Source organism: Lucilia cuprina, chromosome 4 (assembly GCF_022045245.1).
Source record: "Lucilia cuprina isolate Lc7/37 chromosome 4, ASM2204524v1, whole genome shotgun sequence".
Taxonomy (NCBI): Eukaryota; Metazoa; Arthropoda; class Insecta; order Diptera; family Calliphoridae; genus Lucilia; species Lucilia cuprina.
The window spans coordinates 8,279,370-8,302,755 of NC_060952.1; the positions used below are offsets into that span (position 1 = coordinate 8,279,370).

At 26.7% G+C, this 23,386-nt stretch overlaps 1 protein-coding gene across 24 annotated transcripts in view; it reads right to left on the reverse strand.

The window, feature by feature from the left end:
- Positions 1-1,695: 1,695 nt before the first annotated feature.
- Positions 1,696-23,386, reverse strand: part of LOC111676474 (calcium-activated potassium channel slowpoke) — a 79,776-nt gene continuing 58,085 nt past the window's right edge. For 8 of the 24 annotated variants that reach the window (XM_046950773.1, XM_046950767.1, XM_046950770.1 and 5 more), the window contains 10 exons: positions 15,230-15,304; positions 13,800-13,832; positions 11,639-11,807; positions 9,293-9,358; positions 5,644-5,818; positions 5,037-5,544; positions 3,135-3,271; positions 2,915-3,057; positions 2,632-2,851; positions 1,696-2,563 (listed from right to left, as the gene is read on the reverse strand). In XM_046950773.1, the coding sequence (XP_046806729.1) occupies positions 2,426-2,563; positions 2,632-2,851; positions 2,915-3,057; positions 3,135-3,271; positions 5,037-5,544; positions 5,644-5,818; positions 9,293-9,358; positions 11,639-11,807; positions 13,800-13,832; positions 15,230-15,304 (1,664 nt within the window). In that variant the 3' untranslated portion in view covers positions 1,696-2,425. Of the gene's footprint in view, positions 2,564-2,631; positions 2,852-2,914; positions 3,058-3,134; positions 3,272-5,036; positions 5,545-5,643; positions 5,819-9,292; positions 9,359-11,638; positions 11,808-13,799; positions 13,833-15,229; positions 15,305-18,745; positions 18,770-21,250; positions 21,302-23,386 lie in introns of all 24 variants that reach the window. The other 16 variants (XM_046950778.1, XM_023437419.2, XM_046950771.1 and 13 more) reach the window with 8 other exon arrangements.

The following is a 23,386-nucleotide window of genomic DNA, read 5'->3' on the forward strand; positions in this document are numbered from 1 at the left end:
TAAAAGTTTCTTTTTTCTAAAACTCAGTTCTATTATTCGTAAAAAAAAGTCCCACAAAATCAGGTTAAATAAGGTTCAACGGCAAATTTGGTTATAGCAACTAAAGCTTCTTTTGTTCTCAGTATATGAGAGAATTCGTCTTTTTCCAAGAGTATAAAGTTTTAAAAATGTCATTAAAACTTGATAGACCAACTTAATGTCTGAGATTTAGGAATTTTTAAAAGTTTTGGCAATAGAATTACAAACAAATTCACTTCCCAAAAAAATGTCTAACAAACTCCATTTAAATTGAGTTAACTAGCAAATTTAGTTATAACTACTAAAGCTTATTGTTTTCAATGTATGAGAGTATTCAACCGTTACCAAGAGTTTAAAAGTTTTGAAAATGTTATTGAAACTTGATTGGGAAACTGTATGCCGGAGATGCAAGCAATCTTTAAAAGTCTTTGCAATAGAATTTTAAATAAATTAATTTTTAAATTTTATTCAGCATTATAGTTTAACCTATTAATTGGGAAAAAGTATTCCAAATTAATAGCTTTGAGAAACGATTTCGTTTCGAATTCTTCTTAAAGAAAACAATCCATAAAAAAAAACAATTCAATCGTTATTAAACTATTGTGAATAAATCCTTTGTGAATGGATTTCGAGTGAATTCTTGGTATGTTTTAAAACGTTTCGTAATAGATTTGTTGCATTTCTTCTTGGTACAACTAGCAAAATTGATTACATAGCAAATTTTCATTCATTTTCTACAAGTTTACGATTGCGGTGAAACGAAGCGGCAATTAATCCACTATTCATTCGAGTCATCCGTAACTATAATTCATTTATAGTTTGCTCTTGTGTTATTTCAATAATTCTTCTTTGAGTAAAAGAAGTTCGGAACTATTCGGTGATCTAGAACTAGAGTGATCTTCGGGTCAAAACGCAACGGTGCGTTTCTACTCCCTTAAAAAGTGACTTGTGTCTTTTCGAAATCAATATTGCTTTTCTATAAGTTTTCAAATCGTTTACAAACGACGTATTAAATATGACAATGTATCCACTACTCAGGGTCGCTTGAGTCATTCGGAACCCTCTGTTTTTGGAATAATTTAATCATGATGCCACTTTAAAAATTCTCTCCGTATTCGATTCGGGCAAATTTGATGCTTTATTTTCATAATTATTCTGCAAGATTCTAGTTGACAGTGACGGGCCAAAATCGAATATATAAAAATATTTATATAGATAAAAGATTGATTACCGGCAACAGAGGAACTAATGTATCTTCCTTGAATGTTATTCATCTTTGCTTGATCACTTGAGCCGATTCTTTTTGATATAGCTTTTTCACAAATTTAAGAAATGACTCGTGTTTTTTCCGAAACCAAGATTTGATTGTTGTAAAAATAACAATCAAGAACTAGGCGATATCCAATACATTTTTGAATATCTTAAGAATAGTTTTTTCTTTAAAAAATTTGTTATTCTCCATTTTGTTTAATGATCATGATACTGTCATTTACATGATAGTTTGAACCACTGTGTTATAATTTAAATTAAGGTGATTAAAATAAAACAAATATACAAAATCATAAGAGTAAAATAAATGAAAAGTTTATTGATAAAAATAATTCAAAAAATATATCATAATAACTCAAATTATATTCTAACTAAAAAATATATTTAAAAGTTTTATAACTAATCGAGCCAGACGACTACAACAAAAATTTTTAAAATCTTATAAAATAATATATTTTTTTTTTTATTTAAAAGACAAACTAACTAATTATTTAAATATCAATAAACGTTAATTCAAGTAAGCAATTGAAAAGGTTAACAGGATAGTTCAAAGATATATAATGATAGAGAGTGAAAGATAGATTTATTACGGTTTTAAATAAAAAAAAAAACTAAAATGTCATGTTAGTTGAGGTTCTAAATAGGGCTAACGGAATGGTGTGGGAAGCAATAATTTAAACAATTGAACGTTGGTAAATGTTGTTTTAAGAGATTTTTTTCTATTCTTGTTTAGATGTATACAATTATATTTAGTTAAACATGATTTTTTTGTTGTTTTTCTTTAATACTTTAATAAAGAATACAATTTTTTTCTCATTTAAGTATTCCCGTTTAATATTGCGTTTAAAATTATTATAAATCATGTTTAAATAAATATAAAATGCACAAAAAGACACATTTTTGGCGATAATCTGAATATATATTTTTATATATAAAAAAATTTGTTAAAATTTCGAATAATTTTGTTGTAGAATTAAATAATTTAGTTCTGCTTAATAAGATGCAGTAATTGCCTAATTTGTGTAAAAAATATGCCTATGGTTTTGTGCCAAAATTGTGTCAGTTTGCGCATAAAAGAAATCTCCAACGTTCAAATGTACGAGTAAGGACCATCAGTTAAGGCGCTACACAGTAACAATCAGGAATTATCATCCTTATTTGAACCGCCCCCACCGACCCCGGAGCCTTGTGTTGTAGTACTGCGGCCGCCGGTAGGCGCACGTACCGCAGGTGGTTTATACTCCAGACCCGGATCAAACTGCATTAAAACGAATACCTTAAAAAGAAAAAAAATCAAATTATATATACGAGAAATTAAGGGAACATTAGCTTTGAATACTTTACCTGATCTGTTGGCAGTAGTGAAAAGTCATCGGGTGGGTTTGTTATGACATAACGTTTGCTACTGGCATCACAACTGGAGCTTGTGTCACGAAATCTGTAAAGGCCAATACATAACATGCCATATGATTTCAATGCTGCCACAAATAAGTCGCCATATTTGCCGCATTCACCAAATTGCGCTAAAGGACCATCATACAATGATATTTGACCCACTCGGCATCTATTTTATTTTAATTTAAATATTGAATCCCCTATATATATTTAATTATTCATATAACCTTACCTATCTCTATTACTTAAACTTTCCGGCGTACTATAACCTCCTCTTAAACCGGCTCCTTCTGCCAATATCAATTCTAGTTCCGGTGTAGCACCTCCTGTTATCAACGATCTAATTAAGGTCAAGGCATTTTGATTGAAATATGTCTAAAGTTTCGAAAGGGATTAAAATAAAAAAATTTGTCTTTCTATATCAATAATTGGTTTATTTTCGTTTTTATTACCGTGGACATTAACGAATCTAAGACACTGACAGCAAATGCTGTGCCGCAAGCGAATGGCTGTGTTAGGTAGAGTTCGGTGTCGGGATCATCGTCATCGTCTTGATCGAGAAACTGCACATTACTATCGTTGACAAGTTCTTTAACGCAAACAACCAAAACGGGAGTTTTTTTTATTTAGTAAAAAACTTACTTTTAAAAAATACTTAAGTTGTTACACATAAGTATAAAAGCCAAAAGGTAAAGGGTTGTAATAATTCGGAATATTTAAATTTTAGAGGTTTTGGAAGAACCAACGACTACTAATAAATTTCGTTTCAAATTAAGATGGTGAATGAAATTAGACACGACAACTAATCAATTATTGTTCTCAATATAAAATCTGAAATATGGCTCGAAGAACCAAATTGACAATCAGTTATTGTTCTTAATAAAAAACATTTGAGTTTCACATTTTTTAAAGTGACAGGAGTTCTTTATATAAAATCTTAGAACTCATGGTTCGAAAGACCAAAAGTTTTTACCACAATGGGCTCGAAGGACCAAATGTTTTTACAACATTTACAATCTGTTATTATTCGCAATAAAAACCCGTGGAATTGTACTCTTTTTAAAGTAAATCTAATACAATATTTTGCATAAAATATTGCACTAAGATTTAGAGCTTGTGGTTAGATTGACTAAATTTATACACCGCATCGGATTCGAAGTACTAATATTTATACTAAAAGCAGATCGAAAGATCAAAAGTTTATACTACATCGACAATCAGATATGGTTCTAAAAAAAAAGATAGCATTGACTCAGAAAATGATTCTAAGCCGATTGGTATACTTTAAGGTGGGACCAAAATTTTTGCAAACATTTGCACAAATGCAATGTAACCTCCACACTAAAGTGGTGTAGGGTATAACAATAGAGTTTCATTCTTCTTATAGTAAAGGACAAATTATTAAAGTCTACAGAAATTTTAAAATTTTGTGAAATATAATTTGGAATAGAATATATATGTCCACTTTCGTGTCTTACTTCGAAGTAGCTTTTTAGATTTCTATTTAAATTTAAAGTTTGATAATCTATTTTTGATTTTTACAATCCTTTCCTTTTTAGCTTTTGTTTTTGTTAGACTTTTGGCGTTAGTATAGTTGGGGCTTTTGCAATATCAACTTTAAAACTCTGGTCGAAATCAGAGAAGGAAATTTGTTATATAATATTATTCTTCAAAGAAGTTTTCTGTATTTCAAGAAAATTTCTTGAAAAAACTTAAAATTAGTTAATGGTTTGAAGAAGTTTTCTTTGCTATAAAAAATACAAAAATTATTTAAAATATATAATTTGTATAATTAAAAAAATTAAAAATTAAACAAAATTAGAAAATCCTAGAAAAATATAGTCATTAAATAATATTTATTAAATATAAAAATAAACTTCTGAACATTTTTCTAATGTAATACAAAAAAAAATCATTTAAAAAAAATAATAATAATTCTTTGAAGAGAATTTCTTTATAAAAAGAAAGTTTCTTCAAATGAATAAAACAAATTATATTGTAAGAAAATTTGATAAAACATAAATAATAGCCAAATTCTTTTGAAGAAGTTTTCTCTATAACAAGAAAAATGATTCAATAGAACTCAGCGAAATAAAAAGAAAATAAACTAAAAATTTCTTTCTCTAGTCTCTAACCTAGTTTTTACTTGAATGACTCAAAATCAAATAAAAACTTTGTTGATATTGCAAAAAGCTCCATTGGCTTAAATCGTAGATTAATAACATGTATTAATGATTTTGTTGTTATTTGTTTGGCAACATACACGCACACAAACAAATACACACAATATGAAAGCGCAAAAGCTTTGGTCGTTCTTTTTACAAACACAGCCAACTTAGTGCAATGCAGTTTACCTGTTATCATTGGGACATTTGCCCCATAAACGGAACCGCGACGCTGCAACACTATCGGGCTGCCCGCCGCAGCCGTTAGATTGTCAAATTCTGGACCCCGTTGACTCAGCACTCCGATGGTATCGTCAAATGTCATGGCTTTTATATTCAATGATGCCAAAATAGCCTCTTTGTCGGCCAATGTAGGATCATCATTGCTAGGAACTTTGGCCGATAGTATGCAACACATGTCGCATAGGTTAACATTTACGGCTCTTAAATCGGCTCTACTTAACGGAGAACCATTTAACACCGAAATTTTCGGCAGATTTTGTAACATCTTCCATTCCCGCCTTATGTAATCAACTGATCCCACAATGACCACATGCTTCAATTCATGGTAGTGAAAGTTTGAAGCACGCAGAGGCATGACTAAATTTCGTAAACCAATCAGAGGTGAGTCAGGATCGGCGAAAAGGCATACAACGACATGACCATTTAAAACTGTCATGGCCGCTTGATTACGATCCTATAGTTTCAATAAATAAAAAGAGAAATTAAAAAATACAAAAAATTATTTCCATTAATGACAATAGTCTTTGGTAGCCATTTTGTGAATATATTTTACCAGTATACAGTCTTCTAGACTCTTGGCGGGACTCCAGTGGAACATACCCGTTGAATCATATTTCATTTCGGTCTTTTCAAAATCAAAATCTTTCGATTGATCATCCGCAATACCGGCCGGCAGTGTTACACCTCCATTTTGATTTTGTGATGTACCCGTACTACGACTCGTGGGCCTACGATTATTTATAAAAAGACACAAAGAAAATAGTTTGTATGAGAATTTATTTTTCAATTTATAGGAATAAGTAGGCGTCATGTCAGCAATAGGCATTTATTTGCTTTTAATATTTTTTTGTACTGAAAATGAGTGCTAAACATCAAAATGCAAAAAATGTTTAACCCAAATAAATATTAAGTTTTGTGTTAACATTTATTTTGGTTATTTTTTTTTTAATTTAGCTAAATGTATTTAAAAAATAAAAATTATTGCTAAACATTTATTTATTATATAAAAATTACGAAAGAAACTTTTTTTAAAGCTACTTGAAGAGAAAATTTATGAACAAAAATATGTTGTTATAGAGAAAAAAGTTTGCAAAAGTTGAATATGAAATAGAGAGTTATAGAGAAAGAGAGAGATAGAAAAAATGAATGTTGTTTGTTAGTAGGTTTCGAGCCAAAAATTTGTATGTGTTCCTGATTGCTGGTTAGTAGTGGTGAGTTCAATGTTTACGTGATGATCTGGTGACTTCTGAAAAGTTTTTAATATGGGGCATCGACGATTTTGGAGAAGTTAAACATATAAGTTTTATTTGAAATTTAGATATTGTGGCTATTTTTTTCATTTAATCCATGCTATTTATTTTCGATAAATATTACGTTTTTTTCTTGTTCTAATATAACAAGGATTCGTAAGAATTCATGCTACAGTATTAGAGAAAAAACTGATCATTACATATACCGAAATAATCAGTAATGGGTCTGTTCTGTCTCTGTTCTCATCCCTTTGATATTAATAGGGATTTTCTTTTTGGTATTAAAATTCGCATAAATCCACATAATTTGACGATTTATAATTGCTCGTGATCGAATATTTTAATAGGCCTCTTTTATATTTACTAATGTGATCAATTTCTTAAAGTCTAGAACCGAAAAGAACTGATGTTGTTTAATATATATTTAGCCAGAATAAAATTTATTAAGGAAATATTATAAATTTGAACTTTGACCCCAAAAGTAAACCAAAACTATTAGAATGATTTGTAACATAAATATTCTTTTTAAATGATGACAGAATAAAATACATTAAGAAAAATCATAAATATTGACCTTTGACCCCAAACGAAGAAATTTTACTTTTCCTATTTTGGTTTATCGATATCGATATAATTCTATTCACAGCTGAAACTAAGTTATGATATGGGAAATTCAAAAAAGAGGTTTAAATTTATGCAAATTCAAAGTTAAATATTTGAAAATGTTTATGACGATCGAACTGCGATCTTTTTATAAAACTATAATCCTGATTGCAAATATATAGTTTTAAATATAAAGCATTTATGACATGATGAAGAGATCGCAATCCTTTTAATGATTATTCTGATAGTAAATATTTCAAAAATAATTTACATTTATAATAAAGTGCCATGATCGCATTCTTGAGATGATCCCGACTATTGTAGCAAATATTTCGAAAGCATTTCTTTAAAATATCGCTTTCAGAATTAACATATGAAAAAGACGATCCTGGTCGCAATAAAACAATAATATAGCTTGAGGTAGTAAATATTTCGAAGCATGTTTTAAATTTTAATAAAGGCGTAACCATTACTCTTATATTTAGCCATATGAAAATGACATGATCAAAAAATCATGATCTTTTTTTTAAACATTATTCTAATAGTTGCAGTAAATGCAGATCAATTGATCAATACTTTAAAAGCAATTACATTTTAAATGAAGTGTCATGATCACAATTAAGATTTCTTGAGATGATCATGCAAATATTTCCAAAGCCTTAAATATCCTTAAAATATGTAGTTAAAAGATGAATGAAGCCATTGCCAATGATCTGATATTTAACCACATGAAAATGACATGATCAAATGATCACGATTATTCTGATAGCTGCAGCAAATGTTTCAAAAGCAATTACATCTATAATAAATTGTCATGATCACAAACGTAAGTCAATCTTGACGAAATATGTTGAACGCATTTTGTTCACTACAAAATGTAGTTTCAATTTATGTTTAGCCATATAATAATGATATGATGATCATTACGATTTTTTTTTTCAAAGATTATTCTGACAACTGATCACATTTGGTTTAAACGATTATTCTAACAGTAAATGCTTTAAAAGCAAGTATATTTATAATAAAGAAAGTGTCATGATCACAATCATGACTTCTAAAGATGACCCTGACTGAAATAGTAATTTTTTTCTTAAATATCATTTGCAGAAGGCGTAATCAGCATTTAATTTAAATCGATGTACATTTTAGATATATTTAACACCAAAAGAAAATACATTTTGAAATAAACTTTGAAAATTAAGCCCTAAATTTGAAGCAATTTTTAATCCAATAAACAAACGACGATGTACACATGTAATAGAGTTAATGTAAAAAATGTTTGCAAAGGATGATAAACGACTGATTCAATAACTGTTTATTGTTATTAAAAAGTGTTCAAGCCAAGTTAATATTATTAAAGAGAAATTGTTTCTATATATATATATGTATGTAAATTAGCTTGATTTAGTGTAACTGTTTTGTAGTTTATAGTTTCATTGTTTTATGATTTTGTATTTTAATTTAATTCTCTTTTACACAAAATATTCTAAATTCGAATAAATAAATAAATTATTTTAACAAAAATTAGTGCAAAAATCAAAATGATATTACACATTACACATTACACTAGATTTGTAAAAGGGTGTAGTTAAAAAAGAAAATTACAAGAAAATAACGTATTGATTGATTTGTTTGTTTGTAATTTTTTATAATATTGAATCGATCGAATAAATTAGATTAAATACACACACATATATATACAAGTAACTTAATTATAAAATAAATATAGACAAGACACAATAGAAAAGAGTGAAAGAAGTTTTATAATAAACGACAATAAAACAAAATGACAGAAAGAAAAAAATCAATAACAAAAATAAAAAAACAATTTATAATAATAATATAATACATACACAGAGAGAGATACAAGAATGAAAAGGACATTCACACAACAAAAAGTGACACAAATATAACAACAATAATGGTAATAATAATAAATAATTATTATAGTTTATTATTGTTATTGTTGTAGTAATATAATTAATAATACATTATTATTATTAAATGATGAAGTAGTTGAAAAAAATTCAAAATTTATGTAGAACGTATAAACAAAGTGTTACGCAATTACGAGAAAAAAGTGTATTTACGATACGATATTACGATAAATAATTTACGATAAAAATTTATAACGAGTAGTTATAGCAACTCTTTTTTTGTTTGTTTTTTTGTTGAAATGAGTTATAAATTTTGTAATAAAAGTATTAAGTAAGTAGTATTAAAGTGTTAAAGTAGTAGTAATGATTTTTTTTTAGTAGTAAGTAAGTTAGTAGTAAGTAGTAGCAGTTTAAGTATGTATGAAAAAATTATAGAGTTAGTTTGAGAAAAAAGTTAATAATGGACGCATACATGAGCTTTTTAACTTCGTAAGCAAGTTGATAGCCCGCATAAGGATTAGCTTCATTTTCGGGAGGCCTGAAACAAAACCGTTAAAATTAAAGAGAAAAAAACGTTTTTAAGCATTTGCTTACAATTTTGTTAATATTTTTGTAATGTTTTAGTTTTTTTTGATTGTTTAAGTTTAATAAATTTAAGTTAATTTGACTGTTTATTTTATTTAGTTAAGTTTAAAATTTATTGATATAAAATTTGCAACCATAGAGATTAAATATTTTGGAAATGTTTCATAATAAGAAATTAATTAAATTATTTTATAAGTTTCTTACTTATGCAGAAGATTTTATACAAACTGTTATATAATAGATTTTGTGATTTTTTACTGTTATTCAAAGATTTTTCCTTAAAATAAACTGCCATACATAAAATTTTCTACAAATTGTTAAAAACTGTTATACACAAGTCTTTTATTAAGGAATCTGTTGTAACAAAAGTTTTTCTGTAGAAAATACTGTAATAAACAAAATACAGAACTACTTTCTATAGAATTAACTGTAATGCAGATGTTTTTCACAGAATAAACTGTTATACAAAAGATTGTACTACTTATCTGTAGAGAATACTGTTTTACAGCAAATGTTCTATAGAAAATAGTTTTATGCAGAAAATGTTTTAAACAAAAACTATTATACCCAAGATTTTCTTTAATATAAAGTGTTATATAGACGATTTTCTACAGTACTATAGATTATAAGAAGATTTTTCTTAGAAAAAACTGTTATACACAAGATTTCCTTATGGGGAAACTGTTATAATAGAGTTTTTCTGTTAGAAATCTTGTAGTAGTTCGATCAATAAGAGAAATTTTAAATGATGTGTTTTCATGGTATGATAATGTCTTAAGTCCCCTTCTGTTTTAACATTATCATAACATCAACATTTGGTGCGTAGGATAATAAGAATTACCGTTCTGTTGTACAGATAATTGAAGTACAACAGCCTAGTGCGTTAACCTGGATCTTCGGGAAAGTTCCAATAAAATCATTAAAATTTACGAACAGTTCTTGTTCCAATCTACATACAAGCCGATGCAAAATGATCAGCGGCGGCTGTGCAACCATTTTCGGTCGGCGGCGGCGGCTTATTATAAAAAATATCGGCTAATTTGTGAGCTCAATTTAACTTTTTCTTCAGAAATTGACCTATAAGTGTTTATTATATTGAAAATTATCTGTATAGTAGTCTATTATACATAAACCTGTCTTTATATAAGTTTTTTCGCAAGAAAATGGACAATATTATGTGGCAACTCTTTCCAATTTGCCATAAGAATTGAAATTACTGGCAACTTCGTTCAAATTGGTTAAATTATTTTTTGAAATAAATGTACGGATTCCAATCTTTATCATCGACTACGTTTAAGCCGGCTTAGCTTTAGAGCCGAAAGAATTCGGCGGCGGCGAGCGTTGTAAAAAATTACCGACGGCCAGCCGCCGACGATTTGAGCTGTTTCGGCTTGTACCTCTGCTATACACTTCGATAACAATGATCACCGTTTAAAAATATGCAATTTTGTGAAGATCGCTCTATGTGATTCTTGAATTGAATTAAAAGACTTTTTAACACTCTATACCCGTTTGTATATTGTTTACTTCTGCTAGTAAGATCGTTTAAATTTTTATTTCTATTTTTTTTCTTAATTATGAAACATTTCCATTTTATTAATAAATATATAAAACAGTGTGTTCTTAACATTTAAAGAAATTAAATAATATTCATTGCATTTAAAAACAAAAGGAAAAAAACGCAAAAAGAAATAAAAAAGTAAAAACAAACTGAAAACAACTTAAAAAAACACAAATAATTAATTACAATTAATTAATTTTTTTTATCATTTTATTAATTAGTTTTTTTTATTAAAGTTTTACATGTATTTTTTGTTTTATCTTTTTTTGGTATATTAGGTAACATGTATTTTTTGTTGTTATTGTTGATTGTAGTTTATACATGGTTGTATTTATATGAAACATTATGACAACAGTAGTTTTTTTAAATAAATGAGATTTTAGGACTTTTTTCATTCAGTTTTATATAAAAGTTAATTAAATTTCTTTAACAGCACTAAAATCACATTATTATTTTTTTTAATTTAGTAATGAAAATAATAGTAGAAAGAGAGAAAAAACATTTAAGCGTTTTCTTTGTACATTGTGCTTTCATATTATTTTTTTTTTATATAAAATCCATTTACATAGTATTGTTTATTTATTTTTATAGATTTTTTTTTATATATATTTTTTTAAGATAGTCTTAGTGTTTGAAGTTTTTGTTTAAATTTATTTTTTCAATTTTACTCACCGATTGTATTGGGATGGAGACATGACTTGTCCTTCCAGTTGTTGTCTATTTACAGTTGGTTTAACTTTGTTCACCTGCTTAACGGTGCCAGCAGAATGTAAGGCTGTTGTACCATTTCCTGGTCCCATACCAGTGGAACCATTCGGTCGTCGTGTATGGCGATTTAGTACTGAAAGAAGATTAAAAGATTAATTTAATTTCTTAATAGTTAAAGAAGAAGAATGATGTATGTTGTTTAATAAAAGGTTTTGTATATATGTAATACTGTTATACGCAAGATTTTTCAGAGAAGAAAATTTTATTAGAAAACGTATATACCAGTATTTATAAAATATTTTCTATAGAACAATTTTCTATATAAGATTTTTACAAAAAAAAAAAAAAAAACAAATTTGGTAACGAAAAATTTTCTATAAGAAAAATAATTATTAACAAATTTTAAAATAAAAAAAACTATTATACACATAAGTTTTTGTTCGTAAAACTCTTTTGCAAAATATTTTCTATAAAAGAAACTTTTAAAGAAATCTCTTTATTACGATATTTAGTAGAAAAACTTATATACAAACATATATACAGGAAACTGTTATACACAAAAGTTTCTAATAAATAAAGTGTAAAACAGAGGTTTTTCTATGAAAAAATCTAATACACAAGATTTTCGATAGAATGTGGTACACACAAGGTATTCTATAGAAAGTCTTACACACAAGATATTCAATAGAAGTTTTATAGAATATAATCTGTTGTAGAAACTGTTACAAGGGAATATTGTTTATCGAAAACACTAATAGAAAGAAGACTTTCTATGGTAAAACTGTTATACATAAAATGTTCTTTTAAAAAAGTGTTAAACTTGAGATTTATTTAAAATAAACTCGAATATAATCTATAATACAGAATAAACTTGTTTACAATAGATTTTTAGAAAAATTTTCATAAGAAAATATATGCATTGAACTGTGTATGACTGTTAAATACTGTCATACACAGTATACTATTTTCTACGATACTGGCTGTTATACAAAAGAAAGTGTACAAAACTATTTTCTGCAGAATTAACTGTTATACAGAAGATTTTCTACGCAAAAAACTGTAACACATAAGATTTTCTTAAAAATAATCTTTTATACCGCGGATTTTATACGAAACAAATTAATCGACTATAGATTTTCAAAAGATTTTTTATAGACAAAATTATTATACGCAAGACTTTCTATTGAGAAAACTGTTATAAAGAAAATACTGTCATAAAAATGCTTTCTGCAGTAAAAATCTGTTATACAGATAATTTTTTACATTACAAACTGTAATACAAAATATTTTTATAGTTGTATCATAGAAAGTGTACACAACTATTTTCTGCAGAATTAACTGTTATACAGAATGGTTTTCTACGCAAAAACTGTAATACATAAGATTTTCTTAAAAATAATCTGTTATACAGCTGATTTTATACGGAACAAACTCATCGACTGTAGATTTTCCAAAGATTTTTTATAAAAAAACTGTTATACGAAAGACTTTCTATTGAGGAAACTGAAAATACTGTCATAAACAATATACATAAATGCTTTCTTCTGAAGAATCTGTAGAAACTGCAATACATAATATTTTTAGAAAGTTTTTTTATAAAAAAGAAACTATCTCTACGAAATACTGTTATTTAGAAAATTGTCTATGGAGAAAACTGTTATACAACAGATTTTTACAGAACAAATTGTTACACAATAGATTTTCAGAAGACTTTTTATAGAAGAAACTGTTATATACAAGACCTTATACTGTCTGTAGAAAATACTGTCATACACAATTATTTCTATATATAACCACATATTCTTACTATTTCCTCTCAAATAAACTATCATGTAGATCATTTTTACAGAATAATTTCTATGTAACAAACTGTTATACAAAATCATTTTTCATAAATATGTTTATAGAACAATGTCTTTTTATAGAAAGTGTTGTTATAAACAAGATTTTCTTTATATAAAACTGGTATAAATAAAAAATTCTAACAAACAATATGTTATAAGAAAGAACTGTTATACAGAAGATTTTCGATTAAAATTTCCTCTTAATTCCCTTTTAATCAACATAATTCTTCGACATCATTTTTAATTTATTGAAATTTTGATTAAAAAAAAAAACTACTTACGATTCATATCTTCACGATCTCTGGTTATATCACCTTTTTTTGTTTTTTGTTGATTTTGCAACAAAGAAATAAATAGAAGAAAAAAGAATATTAAAAAAATACAAATTAATATTTTCCAAAATTCTACAAAAATAATTAGATGAAAAAAAAAAAATTATATTATTAGTTAAGCTAGAGAAAGGTATATTTTTTAAACATTTTTGTTTCAGTGTAATTGGCATTATAAACTCAACACGGGTAAATTTGTTTCTATTCATTATTAAATTAAATATGTTAGCAAAAAGATGGCTGATTTTACAAAATATTTAGAAAAAAATCTACAAAAATATATTCTATTTATAATATACAATATTTTACACAAGCAGCCATCTTGTTTTGTAAAGTGTTAGAAATTTTGGAAATTTAGAGTTTTTCTGGGAGTTTTATTTTTTAAGAAAAAGGTTTTTGAAAAAAAGTATTTAGTAGTAGTAGTAATAGTTTCTGTTGTTGTTTTGTTTAAAAAAGTTTTATTTATAAAATAATAATAAAAAACCAAAAATTATTGAAATAATAAAATACTTAAAAACAAGCCACTTATTTAAATGCAAATTATTTTCATAATAATTAATACTTAATGAACAGGGGCGTTCAACAAAATTATTTATATTATTAATTTTACAGAACAGAATAATAATATTAGCAAAATATATTTAATATTTCAGGAAAATTAAAAAAAAAAATAATAATAAATAAAAAAGTTGGTGGAGCAAAAAAATAAATATTAACTTAAAAAACTGGTTTAAAATAATGAATGCAAGCCAGAAAAGTTTAGTTTTTCAATAGAGATGAAATTTGATGATCAATTTTTATAAATATTTTTTTTTACAAATTTAACTATTCCGGTTTAAAGGTTTTTTTTAATTAAATTTATATATATTTTTTAAAAATTTTGTTTGAAATAATTTTATAAAAAATTACATGCTTTTCAAAATACACACGTAGATTTTGGTTTAAATAACTTTAATTGGAGTAATTTATTTATAATATATAAAGTATATATTTATATAGAAATAGAGAGAGAGTATAACAGTAAATTAGAATGAAAGAGAGAGAGAATTTATATTTTTTAAGGATGTTTGGTATTCTTTAAGAATCAAGAGAAAAATTAGAGTAAAAGTTATAAAGATTGAAGAAAAAAAGTAAAATTTAAACATAAACTACAATCAAATAATAAAAAAAAAAACTGAATTTTTTTTAAAATTTAAAAAAGCCAAAGTAAATTTAATAAAACTTAACAAAAAATTTGTTTAAAGTTAATTTTTTTCATTTAAAATTCTAGTTTGTTTTCCTAACACATTATTATTTGTTTTAATACAAAATGTCTAAAAAACTTCCTTTCTTTTCTTTGTTTATTTTGTTATTTAAAGGAAATATTTATTTATGATTTTTACCCGATATTGATCGACGCACATGCACCCTTTTCGGTAGTTCTGGTGGTGTAAAAGTGGGTGCAGGATGGTGATCATCTGTAAGATTAATTTCCATTGAATCAGCATATTCATTTAAAAGATTTTTTTGTTTTGATTAGAAAAACAAAAAATTATATATTTAAATATATATATTTTTTTCTTTGGTGATTAATTTTTTTTTCAATATTTGTTTCATTCAAATTAAGAAAAATTAAAAAATATATGTTTTTTGTTTATTTAAAAGAAAATTTAAAAAAAAAGATTAAAAAATAATCTTTAAATAATGGGAAGTTTTTTTAATAGTGTAAAATTAAACTTAAAAAAAATTTGACATTTGTGCTTTTCCATTTTTGAATATAAAACTAAATCTTAGTTGACTAGTTTGCTAGTCTATCTGTCTAGGGGTTATGGATTCGATTCTCTTCAAAGATTCTGTTATGTTTTAATTACTATATTGGAGTATAATTTTATATATAATTTCAATAAATAATCTATAGTTTATATATTTTTATTATATAGGGGAACCAACTCTTTAAACTACTTACAAAGAAGTAATTAGGTAATTAAACATAATTCAAAAATATAAATAAAGTTTTATGTTTGTAAAATAACTATATCTTAAAAAACTCCTCTGGTTTATATGACTCTCTATTTGTCCAGAATACTTATGATATCTGGTATTTCCGGAGTCAGAGGATCGTAGAGTCTTTCATGTAAAAGCTATTGGGAATAGAGATATTGTCAAAACCACAAGCCTGTCGCGGGGCCGCTATTCGATCAGAATACTAATGTTATCTAGTTAGAGGATCTCAGAACCTTTTACTCCTCGGGGTTATATGATTCGCTATTTGATCACAATACTGATATTATCTGGTACCTCGGATTTCAGTGGATCGCTCAATTTCTCCTGTACGGGCCATAGGATTACTAGAACAACTAGTCTGCTGAATTTAGAAACTGGAGGAGTCAATTGATTCCTCGGGGCGATATGATCAGGATACTTAGGTTATCTGGTACTACGCATGTCAATAGATCACAGAATCTTTCTTGTACTGGCTGTAGGGAATAGAAATGTTACCAGTACCGCTAGTCTACCGAGATGAGAAACTGGAGTAGCTTAATGACTTCACGGGGTTGTATGATTCATGATTTGATCAGAATACTTAGGTTATCTTGTACTACACGATTCAGTGGATCGCGGCATCTTTCTTGCACTAGCATAGAGGGCATTGAGGTAGTCTGCGAAGTTTTGAAATTGCAGTCAAATGTCGCCCATATGATTCGCAATTTCTCTGGAATACTGACATTATCTGCGCAAATCAGAGTTCAGGAACAGAAGCAGTTAATTGTCTCCTCTGGTTTATATGATTTGCGATTTGATCACGACACAGATATTATCTGGTACTACGTGAGTCTGAATCGCGATTTTATCAGAATTATGATGTAATCTGGTACTTCGAATGCCAGTGGATCACCGTATCTTTCTCCACAGGAAAAGAGTTATTAACAGTACCACCAGTTAGACAAAATTTGAAACTAAAGCAATTAAATAACTCGTCGGGATTATATAACACGTGATTTGACTAGAATACTAAGGCTACCTGGTACACAGTGGATCGTAAATCTTTCTTGTACTGGCTATGGGTAAGTCCATTCAAGGAACACTTAGTGGTTGTGGTTAAAATCGTAATCAAGGGAATACAACACTGGTTAAAAGATCGATCGATAATATATCTTGCATAAAAAGAATACAGTTAATAATTCGCTCAATAAATCCATAAGCAAATTTACCGTACGAAAGTAGATTCTAATGTAATGCACACATTTACTTGCTTGTCTTTTTAAGTTATATAAATAAACATTGCCTACTTTGGGGCATGTTAAAGAAATTAAAACCAGTATCTATTTTTAGGTAAACGTTGAAAAAATTCTTCTTAATAACCAATTATTTATTATTTTTTGTGACAAGTTTAAATTTAATAAAATTCTCTTAATCTTTTGCTGAATTGTTGTTAGTGTAACATAAAAATATGTTGCCTACTATTAGGCTTTAATGAAATATTTAACCTATTTTTATACTTTACTTTCAAACTTAATCCCTTTTTTTTCTAACACTGTCAAATGTCAAATTTTTAAAACAAAAATAAACAAAGTTTTCCCTACAAAATCATAAAAAAACTTTTTTTTCAACGAAATGAAGAAAAAAAAAAACACAAAATAGAGGAATTTATAGGGGGAGACCAAAGGGATTAATAATTAAAGGATTTAACTTTGGAAAAAAGGTTGGACAAAAACTAAAAACAATTTTACAAATACACAACGAGTATTTTGTTTAAAGGAATATAAGAGAATAATAAAATGTTACATGCAGACATTACACTACATTATTTATATTATACAATACATACTCTATACATTAGTCATTTATTTAAATATTTTTCATTAAGAAGAAAGAGAAAAAGGCAAACAAACTATATTTTAAATACAAATAAGTTCACACACATACACGTTACAAAAGTTATACGTTTGCAACTGTTTAGAAAGAGATAGAGTATTTATTATACATTTAAAAAAAAGAAAGAGAGCAAGCACAGTGCGACTACGAAAATGAATTTATTTTACATATTTTACACAATACAATGAAAATTAAAAATATTATTATTATTAATACGTTAAATGAGGGTTAACAAAATTTGATACAATTTATAAATTATTACACCTACAACATAATATTGTTTATTTTTTCTTTTGCAATAATTTTATATTTCCTTAAATCTTCCTCGTCTGTTGATGGTAGATTGGTTTTGCTACTTTTTCTTTAATTTATTTTTCTACTTAATTGTATTTCTGAATTAAAGCAAAAATATTTAAGAATTATTTGTTGTAAGTAATAGTATTTAATAACTATAAATATATATGCATAAAAAAAAACGTTGATGAGTTTATTGAACATCTAAAGTATTCATTTCAAAATTTATAATATTTAGCTTTGGGCAACTTTAAAAGAAACACTGTGTCTATTATTTTAAAATTTGCTAAATAAAACTAAACCATTCGTAGTATTTGTGTGTTTTGTAAGACATTTGGTTGAGTTCTTAACTTTATTTTTCTAAAAATAAAGCCAAGATTTTAATTATTTCTTAATTTCTTTATAAGAAGCCAAACTTGACACCATAATTAACGCAGTTTCTAACTTTTTCTTCCAAAAAAACTAAAATTTTAAATTTAAATTATTTTAAAATTAAAACAAAGACCAACAACTAATAAGATAAACTAAAAGAAAAACGTATGTTTTTATATAAATTTAACACTCTATGAATGTAATGATATTTTATTAAAAATAATAATTATGAAAATGTTATAGAAATTTCTAATTACGTTTGTTTGAAGAAGAAAACAAAAACCAAAATCAACTAAAAAAGTAATTAATATATGAGAAGACAATTATAAAGAGACAAAAAGAATAGAATTGAATAAAAATCAGCACACGTGACTTACTTGTCTGGTAGTAATCTTCATCTTCTATATATTTTTCATTGATTCATTCATTCATTACAACAGCAGTTTATTTAGAGTTTGATTTTGTTTTTGGTAAATGGAGATGATTTTTTATATAGATTTTTTTTATTTCATACATATTTGTAGATAAGGAGTTAACAGAGATAATTTATATGTAATGTGTTGTTTACGTGACGTTTTATTGTTTTATTTTTTTTACAAAATACAATTTAAGAAAAAAATATTTAACTTTAGTAATCATAGTTTTTGGTAAATGAACACAATTTTTATGAAATAGTTTGAAAATTAAATAATAATAAGTTGGTATGTAAGTTGGCATTAATGGTTGGGAATTATTAGGAATTTTTGGGATCAATTGATTTTTTTTTGGAGATGAAATTGTATTTTGGAATGTGTGTTGTAGTAATTGGAATTCCGTTAATATTAATTAGTTGAAAGGAATCTAATTATATGAATTATAGATAATTTTTTGAAATTCGTAACTTCACCCATAGCAATCAAACGTGTACCATAGTATAGTCTAGTCATAGTCTAGTCATAGTCTAGTCATAGTCTAGTCATAGTCTAGTCATAGTCTAGTCATAGTCTAGTCATAGTCTAGTCATAGTCTAGTCATAGTCTAGTCATAGTCTAGTCATAGTCTAGTCATAGTCTAGTCATAGTCTAGTCATAGTCTAGTCATAGTCTAGTCATAGTCTAGTCATAGTCTAGTCATAGTCTAGTCATAGTCTAGTCATAGTCTAGTCATAGTCTAGTCATCGACTAGTCATAGTCTAGTCATAGTCTAGTCATAGTCTAGTCATACTCTAGTCATACTCTAGTCATAGTCCCTCTAGTCTGTCTACTGACTAGTCTGTTGTTCAGTCTATAGTCTATCTCATTGTCTACTCTATTGTTTAGTATATTGTCTAGCCTACTGTCTAATCGATTGTTTAGTTTACTGTGCAATCTCTGTTGTAGTCTGTTGTCTAGCTTATTATTAAGTCTATCGTCTAGTTGATTGTCTAGTATTGTCTCTTTTTTATCGCCTTGTCGATAGTCCAGTTTTAGACTAGTCTTAGTCTCGTATAGCATTGACAGGATATAGGCTATAGTCTAGTTTGATATGTTAGCATATTCTAGTCTATAGTACAGTACAGTATTGACAGGATATAGGCTATAGTCTAGTTTGATATGTTAGCATATCCTAGTCTATAGTACAGGCATGGTCTCGTCGAAGTCTACAACTAGACTAGTCATAATATAATCATAGTCTAGCCATACTCTTCATAGTATAGACTATAGTAAAGTCTATAGTCTACTTTGTATTCTTATCCAACTTTTGGTTTTGTAACCCTTAGCGGATTTAAATTCAACACATTTGATAAAATTATTAAGGGAATTCCAAGTATGTGTGTTTGTGTAATTAAATGAGTGTGAAATTGGTTTCAACTAATGCAACTAGAAACGAGTTGTTGAAATCTAAACAGAGTAGAATATGAAAAATCTCAATCTAATTCGTGTCTTTTTTTGGAAAAAATAAACTAAATTTGGAAAATATTATCTAACAGCTGAGGGGAATTTCTCGTTGACCCCTTTCATTATTTATTAATTAAGGCCAATTTTGAATAATTATTGTTTAAATTAATTAACAATTATTACAGTTTGTACATTTATTATTTGTATGTACACACAAAAAAACATAGACACAATATTTAAACAAATACAAAATTTAAGAACAAAAAGAAATAAATAAAAAAAAAATATTGATCCTTTTACTATAAAACAAGTAAATTATTAAAAAAAACATTAAACAGATTTGATGTTGACGATAATTATAAGTATTACGTTTAATTATTTAATATTTAGATACAGATAGATAATTACGAGAGTAAAAAAAATAAATTATATGTATAAAGAAATGTTAACAAATGTTGTTTGAATAGAAAATTAAATGTTTTTTATTTGAATTTTAAAATATATAAAGACTACAACAGTACACATCAAAAATAGTTTTAAATTTGTTTATTTTATTTTTTTAATTTAATAGACGAGATATTTAATAATAGACATGTTTCAATAAACAAAGAAATTGATATTGATAATTTTATTTTTGTGATAGTGAGGATTTCATTAAAAAAGAACAAAATAATAATTTTAATAATTTAATTGACACAATAAATTTAATTAAGGAATGTTATTGTGACAATTAAATTATTGCTTAAGTGTTTGAAATGAGTTGGTGTGGGGATGTTTATGACTTTGAGGTAGTTAGAGAGAGATAGAGAGAGTATTGTGTTTGTGATTATGTCATGTTTGTAGTATGTAGTTTTTTTAGTTACTAATGTTAGTTAAGAAAAACAGATAGAGTTAGAGATAATGTTAGTGTAGGCTTTTAGGCGTGTGTTGTTGTTGGTTTGATATATAGTTGACAAAAAAATATGTATTTTCTTTTCGATTAAACAAATTTTTTTAATGAATTTTGTATTTGGAATTTATACGTACTTGCACGTCCTACCATTTGTACGGCTCGGACGCCTTTCCTGAATGTGGCCACTGTAGTTGATTGAGTTGTAGTAGTAGTAGTAGGTTGGTAGGTGGTAGTAGGGGTCATTAAATAAAATAAATGTTATAGAGGATTTGTGTGAATAGGTAAATGAGTAAATTCATTAAAATGATTTCTTGTTTTCTTTCTTATTAAATTTCTTTAATAGAAAAACAAATAAATTTATAAAATGTTTTTTGAAATATGTGAAATGAATAAATACAAAATTAATTATAAACAACATAAATGAAACATTTAAAATATTTAACATAAACTCAGTTAAACAAAAACTAAACAAAAAAGGAAAATAACACAATTTACGTTATATGAACCTAAATTTGTTTTGTCTAAGCCTAGTTTAAACAATTTATAACTTAAGATTTGTTTGGTTTTTACTAATTATTATAAAAACACAATTTTTTTATTATAAAATTATATACTTTTTTTGGTGGTTTAGTTGGCTGGCGTTTGCTGTCGTGTTTCTTTAAATGTTTGTTCGAAATATTGCAACCTAGTTTAAAAAAAATATGCTTATACATATATTCAATTAAAGTTTGTATATCCTCCACTTTGGTTCAAACTGGAGTCCGTACACCATAGTCCGATATGAATACGTTTTTAGAAATGTTACGCTAACGAAATGTTCTCTATATATTAAAGAAACAATAGGCTACTTTTTATTTTGAAATTGCAAGTGGGAGGGGATGCTACGCCCACTTTTTCAAAAGTCGAATATCTCTGAATAAGGTACAACTAGAGTCCTCAAAATTTTTAAAGACAATTTTGACATCTATCTGAATATTTAAAGGAAAAATGGGAGGACTAGCATTAGGGGGCGTGGCACCTCCCATATGAATTAGATACACAAATGTGTATATCTGGGAAAGTATTAGAGCTAGAATTTTTAAAGTTTGTACGAGCAAAATTGAATTCCATATCTAAATTTTAAGGAAAAGTGGGGCGTGACACCTTCCATATGAATAAAATATAAAAATGTGAACATCTGAAAAACGCTTAGAGCTAGATTCCTTGGATGACAAACATCTTTTACATCCATGTAAAATTTAGGTAATAAATTGGTGAATTAGCAGTAGGGGTGTTGTACCTCTCACATGAATTAATTCGTAAATTCGTATATCTGGCAAATTATTAGATCAAGAATCCTCAAATTTTGCACGAACATCATTGTCATCCATATAACAATTTGCGTAGTAATTGGGAGGATTACAGGCGTGGAACCTCATATATGAATTAAAAACAAAAATTCTGAAAGTGATTCAATGTCTTTAACACCCTTCTTAATATAACGAATAAATAAAGATAAAGATTTTTAAGCAGTTTAACGAGTAGTGAAATGAACCGAAAAATTGTAGAGAAATACGAGAGTTTTAGGAAACATTTTATTAATGTTCCCGTTTCAAACAGCTTTGTTGGTTTTAAGTATTTAGACGCCTAAGTTGATTTAAGAAATTTCTTTATTTTGGACGCCTTAAAGTAGGCTTTAAAAATGTTTTTAAATCATTTAAACAAAGGATTAGAAAGACGTTTAAAAGTGGATTAATTATTACGTTTTCTGAAAATTCTAAAATCAAAGCTTGGAAGATTTTAGAATTTTCAGAAAACGTAATAATTAATCCACTTTTAAACGTCTTTCTAATCCTTTGTTTAAATGATTTAAAAACATTTTTAAAGCCTACTTTTAGGCGTCCAAAATAAAGAAATTTCTTTAATCAACTTAGGCGTCTAAATACTTAAAACCAACTTACATAATACAGTGGAGGATATAAGATATTCGTCTCGGCCGAATATTAACCTTCTAACTCCGTTGTTCTCTTTTAAGGTGTAGCATTTTATATTTATTGTCATATACCGAGGAAGAGGAGGTACTTTTTATATTTATATTAAAAAATATTTTAAAAAATTAGTTTTGGCAAAAATTTACTTTAATTTAAAATGTTAACTAGTTAGCAGTTTTCAAAGTTAGCAGCAACAAAATAAGTTTTATTGAGCAGCATTTGTTAGCATTTAAAATATATATATTTTAATAGATATGTATATATTTTGCTTTATTTTCAATAAATATTAATACAATTTGT